The sequence below is a fragment of the Lytechinus variegatus genome, chromosome 2, assembly GCF_018143015.1.
Source record: "Lytechinus variegatus isolate NC3 chromosome 2, Lvar_3.0, whole genome shotgun sequence".
NCBI classification, from domain to species: Eukaryota; Metazoa; Echinodermata; class Echinoidea; order Temnopleuroida; family Toxopneustidae; genus Lytechinus; species Lytechinus variegatus.
The window spans coordinates 17,049,978-17,063,261 of record NC_054741.1 but is presented as its reverse complement, the minus strand read 5'-3'; the positions used below and the strand labels follow the sequence as shown (position 1 = coordinate 17,063,261).

General features: G+C 36.6%; 1 protein-coding gene across 1 annotated transcript in view; it reads right to left on the bottom strand.

The window, feature by feature from the left end:
• Nucleotides 1-2,361: 2,361 nt before the first annotated feature.
• LOC121407462 (U3 small nucleolar RNA-associated protein 4 homolog) overlaps nt 2,362-13,284 on the bottom strand; it is a 42,154-nt gene continuing 31,231 nt past the window's right edge. Inside the window, exons 12-15 of the mRNA XM_041598540.1 lie at nt 12,585-12,863; nt 11,934-12,032; nt 10,570-10,755; nt 2,362-2,511 (exon numbers count right to left, since the gene is read on the bottom strand). Of these exons, the coding sequence (XP_041454474.1) occupies nt 2,377-2,511; nt 10,570-10,755; nt 11,934-12,032; nt 12,585-12,863 (699 nt within the window). The 3' untranslated portion in view covers nt 2,362-2,376. The remainder of the gene's footprint in view (nt 2,512-10,569; nt 10,756-11,933; nt 12,033-12,584; nt 12,864-13,284) is intronic.

Here is a 13,284-nt window from a genome sequence, read left to right as displayed (position 1 = left end):
CATTTACTTAGGAGACATTTTAAAGTGTAGCTTGATACTGAATACCCATAGAACATGATCATCAGGAATTAAAGTACTGATATTTTTAATTTCCATTTCTAACGCTTTATGATATGACATTTCTGAATACAAAATAAAGCCATGTAACTGGTTTTTATTCCACTTCATAATTTGACAATGCAAAGATTTACATGTATAAAACTACATTAAACATGTAAATTGAATGATTTGTAATTACTTTTTTTTGAAAAATAAACCCTTTTTTGCAAAGTAAATCTGATGGAATACAAACACATATTTTTTTCCTGACATCTGCAATTTCAATTGAAAGCTATCATGGTTTGAACCAAAAGGCCTTTGAAAACCAGGTATCTAGGGTGAAAAGAGAGAAGTTGATTGAACATAGACTAGGTATTTGAGAAGATAGTATAGACAGCAACACACACACGTAGTAATCAGGTTTCAATCCTCTGGATTTATTACACGCAATTTAATCACGATCTGCTTTTAAATCTGAACCATTAAATCACAAATGTGCCTATCGATGGAAATACGAGCCCTAATAAAAAGAGTTTATTGATGAAAATTGATATGTTTAGAATTATGGTCCCCCTGAAGGATCTATCTGTTTCATGAAAATGAGAAATAAATTTACTAGTCTCTCATATACCTGATTCTCATTCATAGGGCATTAACATTGTTTGGTAGAGTAAAAAGTAAAGAATACAAAATTGTAAAAAAATAAAAAAAATATGGGGCCCCTTTCATAAAGTTTTTCTAATAAAAAAATGCAATAACAGTTTACAACTTTCCTCCCACTTCATGAAGAAAAAAATAAAATCATGGTTACAAATATTCTAAAATTGACAAAAATTGAATCACAGGTGAGGTAGAAGCTTTCACAGTAGGTTTAGAAAAAAATGTATTTTTTTATACAATCACTAACTAATAAAGATATTTATTATTTTATAGTTAAATATATAGCGTCCCCTGTCAAAGTAATTTTTGTCACAGTCGCTCAGTCTTAACTGTTGGCAAAATCAATTATTTCTGATTTATACCTAACATCTGAACAAAAATGATCTCCATCATGAACACTGAAGTAAGATAAATCCTAGTATTCCATATAAGCGTGAAGTGATTTTTTTTTTTGTTTAGTCCAGGGTTTCACCTCCTTCTAATACCGTGTTTACACATTGACTCGGCTCGCGTGTTGAATCCGCGAGCCGGGTTGAACACTGCGAAGAAGGGATCAGAGATCGCGTTTATACGTACATATAAAAAGGCGAGTTCAACACGGCTCGCGGATCTCGAATGGAAGAAGAATTATGACGTCGCAAATTAAACGCGGGAAATTCACCGCCGGAATCGAATCTTGTCCGTGCGAACAACAACAATGCCAAAAGTGAAAGCGCGCGCAGTGACCTAGGTCAAGAGAGTTCGACACGGCTTTCTGTTTACACACGAAAAAATTGCCGAGTCTGACTCGGCTCGCGGGTTGAAACCTACGATTTTGGCGGATCGAAAAAGCCGTGTTCGACACGGCTCACAGATCACACTGATCGCGTTTACACAGCATAAAATTGCCGTGTTGAGCTCGGCTTGCGTGTCGAACCCCGAGCCGTGTCACTGTGTAAACACGGTATAAGAATACCACTAAAAAGTCAGAGGTTTCTACATGGATCTGAATGACCAAAAATGAAAAGAGCTGAAAAAGTGTGAAAAGGAGAGCTAAGAAAAAAGCTGAAATTAAAAGAGCTTGTACTTCCGTGCAGAAGAAAGGTAAAATAAGCTAATATTAAGCTAAAAATCAAAAGAAAAAATACGTGAAATTTGCTACAAAGCTGAACTCTCACACCCATTTCAATGACTACATAAGAAATCAAGGCTTAAAGGCTCTGTCAGCCATGCAGACATTTGAAACATTTTATCTCTTGAATGACAATACTGAAATGATTTGTTTTTTCATGTTCTTGAAAAATGTTTGTTGATTGGGTTTTTGTTCAAATCCTCTTTTTTTTTTAAATTAAATCTTGTTTAAAATGATATCTTACTTTTTCCCCTTTGTAGTATTGATATGACATGGAAGTTCACTGGGGCTACTTTTTTTTCAAACCATTTCAAATAGGAATGTATTGTACTATAGGCCATAACATGGATGAAGATGAAATCACAGCAAAAAAGACAGAAAAAAAAGAAACACACTTCTGTAAAAGGAATGAATAAATCACAGAACACAAAAGATACATTGCTTTGATTCTTTCAGCATTTAAGTATAATGAACAAATAAAACTATACAAATAAAAAAAATCTATTAAGCAGCTATAAAAAACACTAAACAGCATACAAAATAGAACAAAAAACTTCACATACCCCTCACAAAAAATGGGTACTTACTTTGTATTTCTTGCATATTGAAAACCCATGATTTTTCTCCTCTGAGGAAGACCCATCATGCCGTCGCTTGGCCGCCCTTGGAGCCAACAGCCTCTCATTTGGTCTCGGTAAAGGCTAATGATAAGAAAAAGAAAATGGTAACAAAAGAATATGAAAAAGCTAATAACCAACAAACATGCTGTAGTGTTCACAAGCATCTTGGATAAACTCTCAAAAGTTGCTTTAGGTTTTTGTGTCAAAATATGAGTTGAGATTTATACTCTGCAAGCTTTGTGTCACTATACCCCGAGAAAGTAATGTTCACATTTTAGTTAAAATATGGATTTATATTCATGATTATTCATAATAATCATATTCACCATCATCACAATAATCAAACTTACACCATCATTTAGTTTAACAAACATCATCATCATCATCATCACCACCACCACCACCACCACCATCATCACCACCACCATCATCACCACCACCATCATCATCATCATCAACATCTTCATCCTTATCCTCCTCCAGAATAGAAAAATAAACAAATCATTGCTGGTTTCTGACTACACAATTAACATCTTTCTTTTTTAAACCTAAAAACAAGCTGTAACCACAAGTTCATTCCAGAACATACTACTAATAAAAAAAAAATCAATACTGTAATACCACTAGAAATAAGATGAAGAAAAAACATGGACCCTTCTACTGTAGATATGAAGTAAGTGTTACATATGCAAGACAAAAACTGTTGTTATAACTAAAACCACCCATGTTTACATGTAGAAAGGAGTACATCAAACATTTTACACTAGTGTTAAATCTATGGTGTTAGTTCAATTACTAATGGTGTTATTATGGCAAATTGTGTTTGTTATGCAGCACGGGTTAGAGTTATGTTCAAACACCAGGGTATATATTTGACACCTGGGGCCTGTAACATAAAGCTTAGCAATCATCATAGAACATTTTTTTTAACAATTGATTGCAATGAATACAACGTACATTTAATCATCAAAATCAAGCTTATGATTAATTGTTAACCTTTGTGTTACAGGACCCGGAGTGTGTTTTATTCTAAGAACATCAACTAGCGTTACTCCTAATACCCTAGATTTTACACTGTGGTTCATTAGTTTTTCTCAAGACAGTGTCATCTGTGTTAAACAAAATGACAAAAATACCCCTTTATTCTCTATTTCATTCACAAATTCAAATGCAAACTACACAGTGAGAAGCTTGGCGTTTTGTAGCCATTTTGTAGCCCTTTCTCTCCCATTTTATAGCTCTTTTGAAAAATGGCTACAAATCCGCAAATTGTGTCTGCTTAGTATTATCCATAGACTCTATTCAGTATGTACAGGAAACAACTACAAAACGGCAAATTTCTCAAATTCGCTATCATTTATGATATTCATAATATTTACTAATTCAACTTTAAAGTACCAGTAATGCAAATTTAAAGAGGCAAATACATTTCTAATATTAAATTGTGAAAGAAACTGTCTCAATTCTTTATACATAGCATGTATACAAATTCAATTGGTACCTAGCCTATCAAATTTGGTGACGGCTGTTTGCTTGAGAAATGACAGAAAAAGGCTTTCTATCATGTATAAAAGTTAATTCATACAAACAAGAAGAAAAGGGGTAGAAATGGTTGGAGCACGTACAGACAGCGAGAGAAGAGATACAAGATAGAGAGAGGGAGGGAGGGAGCGACATTTCTGTTTCTAGAAAATTAATATCCCTCGGTGAATGACATTACCACATTTGCAGACAAAAGACAGTTCAATAATAATAACACGTAAAAAGGAATTGACAAATTTACAAGGCGCAAGGAGCAGAGGGGGGGGGGGAAGAGAAACAAATGGCATATAGGGTGAGATGTTCCCATGAGGGTTCATTCAACTTGTCACTAACGAGTGTCTGGGTAGAGCAAATTAGCCACCAACCAGTCTCATTTGGTGCGTAATTGGGACAGCAGCCTTGTCCCCATTTTCCTCAACTAATTAATGGTTTTACCAGACCCCAAACGTGATGCCGCAGACAGACAGACATCCACCCTTGATCCTATCCCATCTTACGGCAGGCGAGGGAGGCAGACTGACACAGGGATGGTAGGATGGCTGGCTGAGTAGCATTCATTTGATAACAGTATGCTGGGAGAGACTGGGGCATCATTGCTTGGCCACAAAATATGAGGGAAGCTAAAACAAGGGCCGCAGAATGGTTTAGAATGGGGGGGGGGGGGGTGGGCTGACCATGCTAAAAACACACATACACACAGTTGGATGGTCATTTTTATGTTTCTGGACATGACTATTCAAAAGCCCCCAGTCCCCAACTCCCCCAGTTCCGCAGCTCTTTTCTTTATTGATGCAAAAAACCTTTGCATATGATGTGTCATAGCAGTGCAGTCTATGGGAGTTGTCTTTTTAAAGGCCCCCTCAGACCTAACCAAATTGCCTGAAATATGATTTCCGATGGCTGGTGAAAGGCATTTTAAAAAAAAAATTGTTTTCAATGGTAACTGATAGTAAATCATATTGACCCTTCGTGTTTGGGTTCATACACCTTCTGAACTAACAGCTGCGATTATACAAATTCGCGCGGAAATTTTGAACATGTTTAAAATTTCCAGACGAATTGAAAAATTGTTGGTCATCTGTTTGAATTCGCATCTCTTTTAGTCTGCATCGTTTGTTTATCTTTCATGTGTTATTGTAGCGCATAGTCCCTCATCGCGCTTTTGCCACAGTGGACCGATCCCGAAAGAACCCTTAACGAAGCAACACGATGACACAAACGTACAAGAACGCCCAATCTATTCCCTTGTCTTCGTTTCTAATTGCGCGCCATATCAAACCATTGCTCAGTGTTTGTTCTTTTCATTGGGTTATGTCAATCCTTCGGCTGCAATTTACTCAAAGAGGTGAACTGAAAAATTGATATCCTTCGCTTACCGTTTGTCGATAAAATTTGACAATAGTTACTGATCGCAGGAATTGACAGAAATTTTATTTGACTTTGTTGAATTCGCGCGCATTTCGTGCATTTTTCCCAATCGTCACCCTTCGTCCGCCTACATTTGGTCAGGTGTGAGGGGGCTTTAAGGAAAGAAGATTAAAGGAATGGAAAATTAATTAAAAAAACAGAAGTAAAGAGAGAGAGAGAGAGCTATAAAGAGGTACCAGGGCAATGCAGTATCCGACATATTTGAGTACTGTATCTCACACTTGACTCCAATACTAATATATAGGGGAAGGCGGGGTAAGTTGAGCATAGGGGCAAGTTGAGCCACCAGACCCAGGACAATAATGAATGAGTCAGACATTACGGTGGTGTCATGTATTGATGACCCTTAGCATAACCCCTAACCCCACCACATTGTCTCCAACTTTGAAACAAAAAGTAGTTTTTTAGAGGGAAAAATATGAATTTCAGCCAAAAAAGTAAAAAAAAGAGTGTGAAATAGATAAGTGCTTTATAAACACACACGTCTTTAAATATAATAAAGACATGATAACAACATTATTAGTCCAGGTATGGATCTTCATTCTTGTCATAGTCTTTTATATGATGGATGCATAATAAATGTGTGGATACAAAATTATCGCAATAAGTTCGGACTGGGGTAAGTTGAGCCAAACAGCATGGGGCAAGTTGAGCCATGGTAATTCCTATGGTAATGTATCTTAAGAAACAAACAAACCATAAAAATCGATTGAAATGCAGGCTGAAAGGAGTAAATTTACATGACTGTTCTTTTCCTTTTACAGGATGTTAGTATTTATAGAGAATTAGCAAGTGAAAAGACTTTAAACAAAAAATTGACATGCTGGTTCTCCCCCCATACATTTTGTACATAGTTTTTGTGGCTCAACTTACCCCAGAAAGTGGCTCAAACTTACCCCATATATGGGGCAAGTTGAGCCATTTGACATCGTTTTTTTCAAAGGTCACGATGACTTTCAGTGTGGGGATAGAAAGTTATATATAGGTGGAAAATATTTCAGAAGAATGAAATTTTAAGGCAAGGTACTTATGTCGACAAGATTATTAATCATATCAATTCTAACATGCAAAAAGCAAAAACTGTCACAACTTACCCCACCTTCCCCTACTTGTGCTATGTCTCTGAGTATTGGGCAAAAACTGAGGAAGTAGTTTACTCTCCTCAAGAGTTCACCCTGATTTACTGACATATGTCATTACCATAGCAACACAGTATAACATAAAATACTGCTTCTTGCATGTTTTCACTTCAAGGCTGCTACTACTACTACTACTACTACTACTACTACTACTACTACGACTACGACTACTACTACTACTACTACTACTACTACTACTACTACTACTACTACTACTACGTACTACTACGACTATTACTATTACTGCTATTACCACGGCACAAAAGAAATCACAAATGGGATTTGTGCAAAGAAGTCAAAATGCACATCACACTGCTTCTCTGGCTATTGAATATAAATTTGAGCAAATTCTGTGTCCAAATCTGACATTTTCTCACAAAGGTGTTACATACTACTACATGGAATTCAATTATGCATTTTATTTTCAGATTAAGCTTATTTAAAAAAAAAATCTCATGCAGGCATTCATAACTAATTTTCTAAGAGAAAAAAAGGTGAGAAACTGTGCTGTGCTTCACAATATCATATTGCATGAAACAACAGTGAAAGTTTTAAATATCAGATCCACTGCTTGCGCCTGCAGACAATCTTTATTTGTCATTCTTTGAACAAAGCATTCCGTGATAGACTTGGACACCAAGGGGATGTCCATGTGATAAAAGGCTTCCAAAAATGTCAGGACGAATGATCCGGCATGTCTGGGTTTTAATGAGGGATTAGGGGCATTGTTGTCATGTGTCACAACACCTGTGAGCTAAACTTGGCAATCGTCTGACCTTGATATCAGTCAGCAGACAAGATTTTATGGGGTACCTTTACCGCAGTGGGTGTTTCCATTTCACACCTACCCAGGGGAAAAAATTACATGGGGGCTTGGGGCAATTTCACTCCAGATTGATTACAAGAGCTCTTAAAATAAAAAAGAGCCTGGGAAAATCCATATTCACTGTAAAGTTAAAGCTTTTCCAATGATGAATATCGGCAGTAGGTTGTGAAATGTAGCCCCCCCCCCTCCAAAAAACTAAACAAATAAAATGAATAAATAAATAAAAATAACTAGAAAAATAAATAACAATATTTTTGCCTGCACTTAGCTAACAATAAAAAATATCAGTTACTTAGCCATTTTGCACAAATAATAATTGAATATGGGCAATTCCATAAAATGATCAACCTTTTTTATGCCTGACCCCCATTTTTCTCAAGTCTTACTGCACTTCATAAACTGACCAAGTCATAATCGTATGAGAACATTAAAGAATGTCATAAGAACAAGAAATCTGAGACAGAAAATTCTATGAAGGTCCCACATATAGGCGGTCGGACGTACAGATTTTAGGGAATTGCTCATATGTTAAACCAAAACTAGGATACATTTTTTACACACCAAAAATACACAAGCTAAACCTTTCTCATATTGATGGTATTGTCGAGACTAATAGGGATACATCAACAATCATTCATTTTCAGGTTATATCAAAGCCATACAGTCCATATAACAGTTACACTTTGAAAACATATCATTAAAGGCCAAGTCCACCCCAGGAAAGTGATGATTTGAATAAACAAAAACCAAAAAAAAATCAAACTAGCAAAACGATTTTGATGAAATTTTCAGTGTTATGCTTGTTGGATTTTTCTCTTTTTATTCAAATCAACTAATGGTTGCGGTGGACTTGTCCTTAAACTAATGCTTTAAAACCTGTTTGTGTAGCTTTAGTAAATCCGTCCAAATGTGAATATCACAATTCCAATTCATTGTACTAGATTAAATACATGTGTATATGCCCTAAAACAGTTATGATGTGTAGGATATAACATGAAAATATAGATAGAACCTTTTCCAAAGCATAAAATAGGCTGAAAAATTCAAGATGAATATTACTCTTTTTCTGTAGGTCCCTAATACATAATCACTCAATTTGTCAGTGGTCAAAGAGCCTTTTTAAAGAAAATTTTAAAAATAACCGAGAGGGGGGCCTAGGCATCTCAGAAAATCAATAATTTTGGTGGGCACACTAGATGAAACTCAATACCATTCACATACACTGACAATGCTTTAAATGATTTATAAAGAATGAGCTACATGCAATAGTCTTATGTGATGTGTGCCAATATTTCCTGGCAATATCATTCAAATAGACTAGACAGAAGAAATGATGATGAATCGTAAGTGGATATAGGATGCTTAGAAAAATCAATTTGCACTTGCTGAATGTCATTTTTTTTGGCATGTAAAATTTGAATAATTTGAATTGTAAAAATGGAGGTCTAGGGTAATATGAATGAAAATTAAAATCATACTTCCCATTGTTCTTCATTTAAATGAACACATTTTTATTGAAAGTGCCTTGGAAAAAAAACTCGGCAGATTTAATTAACATACAAATATATTGTCCCCCATTTCCTTCGTTGCTAGCTATTTTGAAATATATGTATGATAATAAAGGTAATCACAATGACATTGGAAATGATAACAGTAATGGTAATAATGCATTTTCTGTAATACTGGATGTCTTTCCTAGTCCTTGCCTGATCTTGCAGTATTTATGTAACATGATCCCATGATGATCACTTTGGCTATTTCTCAAACCTATCTACTTGTGATTTTTTTGTTCTATTCTTGTCCCAAATTTCTTTACATTTTAAAGATTTGTTTATTAAATTTCAATGCTTGTATTATGTTTATCAGCACCATATAGTACACTTTTCCATAAATTTGGTTGCAACTTTTTGGTAAACTGTTCCCATCTATATATCAAATATTCAATGAATACTTTCTAAGAGCAATATATATGCCTATATTTAATAATTCCCTATTATTAATATTATTTCACTATTCTGCTTCACTTGTTAAATTATAAATTTATGATTGCTTTGTAACCTTTGTTTGTATCAGTCTCCTGGTTGTTTTTAACAAGGACAATTTTTGAAATAAACCAAAATGAAACGAAATGAAAAGAAGCTGGTGAATTGTCCATTGGTCTGAACCCACTTTGTCTATTTTCTCATTGGTCTTATCCAACAAAGTCTAATCCCGTACATTGTCTCCAAACACTTTTTATTCTAACACTTTGGCTCAATTGCCATTTAGCCCATTTATTATTTCGTCTAATTTCCACTTAGGTCATACCCATTTTGTCTAATATTCAACCGGGGGGTGTTTCACAAACCTTAATATGACCTAAAGTCTCACTTAAATGTCTTGTTGCCCGCAGTATAAAAGGCACAACAGCATTGGTCAGATCATGCCAAAAGGGCGCGCACTACTGCATATTGATCAATAAGATTGCACGTGTACGTGTCGGCATTTAAGTGCGACCTAAGTCATACTTAAATCTTTGTGAAACACCCCCTAGTCTAACACAATTAGTCTACGATAGTTTAATAATAAACTGCTTATTACCAGAATTTTCTTTGACAAGGCATACGGCACCTTGACAGAGTATACATAGCCTGCTTTTACAACTTTTGCTCATTTTTCTAAAGATGATAATAACACACTTGTTGAAATGTCAAGTTTGGGTGGTCCTTTTGAGGACCAACATATGCCAAAGAAAGACTTGTGTACTGTGAAACCACTACACTTTTCTTTGACAGAGTTAATAATAAGTAGATGAAGTAGAACTGGACATTAGACTGAAAGAGAATTAGAGTAAGGGTTTATTAGAACAGGGGGTGTTTCACAAAGATTTAAGTATGACTTACGTCGCATTTAAATGCCAACACGTACATGATATGCACGCGCGATCTTATTGATAGATACGCAGTAGTGCACGTCCTCATGGCAGGTTCTGACCAATGCGGTCAAGCCTTTCATACCGTACGCAACTCGGTATTTAAGTGTGACTCTAAGTCATACTTAAATCTTTGTGAAACACCCCCTGGTGTAGGGTAGACCAAATGGTAATTAGACCAAAATGAAAGGAGACCAAATCGATCTAAACCATGTTGTATTAGACCATCTCAGAAGTAGTCCACTGCTTGTAGACCAAGTGTATATAAGTCAAAATACAGACATGAGGCCTACCTTGGACTTGTCTATGACGGTCAACCAGGTTCCGTCTTGGACCAGGAGCCTGTCAGGGTTCAAAGGATCAAAGGTCATCTGGTGAATGACGCTGGTTTTTACCATCCACGCTTGATGGAGCCCTTGCTTATGTACAGACCTGCTCCAAGGTGTGTACTCGTGCTTGGTGAAGTCATACTCCGCAATCTAGAGGATAGAGCAAAGGAAAAATTTTAACATTCAAAGGAAGGGCTTTATTATTGATCAGCTAACATAGAATGAAAATAGTTTACATGATGAACTATGATAGGCTCTGGAACATCTTTGCCAGTAGACAAACCTGCTCCAGCTTGTAAAGAGTGAACTCATGCTTGTAGGGAGTGAAGTCAAACTCTGCAATCTAGAGCATAGAGCAAAGGAAGAACTTTTACATTGATCAGCTAATGCAGTCTTTTACAGCACACAAGCATTTCAGGAATAAATTCCTGCTGAGTTTCCCATCTACCTCACCAGGGTTGAGTGCAACAGAATGTGGGTCAAAATCTTACCACAGGAAATTACAATCCACTAGAGATCCCAATCATGATCTTATGACAGACTCCAAGATACCATTTATATCTATAAGGCAGATATTAGCATCAATCTGAAATTCTCAAAACTCTCATGAGATGAAAATACATTGTGTTGACTTGCCATTTGATTTGTGATACATACAGTACATACATAAATAAATTTGTATAGCGCAGCTTTTATATGAATAAATTTATCTGTGCTCGTTCAGAGCTTTTTACTTAATTCAACGTGTAGACAGCAATTTTCTTGCGTATCAAAGAAAATCACTTTGAACGGTGTGCTCTGGTGTTTCTGACTCTCGCATTTGAAACTGAGGGTCGAGGGTTTGAATCCCAGCCATGGTATGATATCATTCAGCAAGATATTGATACACGTCAGGCTGCACTATCGTGGTCAAGTGGTTAAGACTCTCCTCTTTCAATCTGAGGGACGTGGGTTCAATTCCCAGCCATGGTGTGTTTTTCTTCAGCAAGAAATTTACCCACATTGTGCTGCACTCAACCCAGGTGAGGTAAATGGGTACTGGCAGGAAGTAATTCCTCAAAAAGCTTAAGCACTGGAATTGGTAGACTAGCTTAGCCGGAGAAATATATGAGCAAATTGAGCACCTAGCTAGGTGGATATTGTGCTATACAAATCCTATATTATTATTTTTTTTATTAAATGGATAACTTGCAGGATTATTCCTTTAATACATCATGTGCCTTTAGTGGCTGGAACTAATTAAATTGAGGTAATATTATGTGCCACTGAATAAGAGAATAGATAATCAACACCTCATAAATACGATTGTTAAGACAAGGACTACTTACTTTTCTGTCAGTATAAGCTACTGCTAGTTGCTTATTGGATGGGTGGAATTCTAAACAACATGGATGGGCCTTGGTGTGAGGTAGGACCACTGATTTGATCTGCAAATGGGACACATATTGATAACCAGATCAATAACACATGCAAAATTGAAAAAAAAAATCAGTTCTGCATTCTGAGTAGGATGTGGAAGAAATTGTGATAAAGGGGAATGAAAGCATTGGAACAAGTTAGATTGTTTGAAAAGAGAAAAATCAGAGAAAAATAATTGGATGAACAATAAATCTATTGGCATTGTTGGCATTGGTAATATGACGAAGATTTGTGATGTCAAGCATGAACAACTCTTAACTTCATACTCTGCAAAGTGTAATTCCTCGAGGCCCAGGGGGCCAGTTCATAAAGCTTATTTGTAAGTTAAGAGTGACTTTGAGAACGACTGTTTAACCTTTTTTACGCAATTAACCATCGCCAATGAATATACCTTTTACCACAAGAAAGGATCACCAGTCATTCTTAAAGTCACTCTTACCTTACGAACAGCTTTATGAAACACCCATCAGGTAAAAAAAATTATGACTCAGATCTAATGTACTTCGACAATTAATAACCATCATCCAAGTGTCAAAGTTGAATGAGGTCCTAGTTCTTACCTTGTTACAATTCAGTGGTAAGACAGCCACTTTGCCCTCTGACCCCACAACAGCAACCCTCTCTCCATCCCTGCTGACCGTCAGCGCCGTGTACGGCCCCTGGACCTCTGCTACCGATATGGACTGGACCAGGGGCTGGGGACAGTCCACTCCATCTGGACCGTCAACGGTGAGGACCTGAAGACCCGATGATCTACCCGACGCAGAGACCAGCTTGGATGAATCTGAGGTAAAGACTAGGTGATGCGCTGGATGCAGGTTGGAAGGGATGGTAGGCACCTGGACAATAAGATAACAAGGTTGTTCTAAAAGAAGATATCTATCATCTCATTTCCCCTGGAGCCTTGCAACCTTGCATGTTTTCTTTGACATGAATGGATGGTTAGGCAGCACACTACATCTGCGCTTCCTGTCCATAAAAGCTTTGTCTAAACTATGCAATCTAGTTGGCAGTTGAAGTAAATACTGATTTCATGAGAAATTCTTTATAGACATTTACCAAACTTGGTGAAATCATGAAACAGATAAGCACACGTGGGAGTGTATTGATTTTATTGGAAAACATAAGCACCCAGTGCAGCCCCCAGCCTACGGCCTTGGGTCAACGGTTCAAATCCCATCACTCGCGTACTTTGCAAGGCGTTTATCAATATTTGCAACTCTCCACCCAGGTGTAGTAGATAGGTGCCTGGTAGAAGAA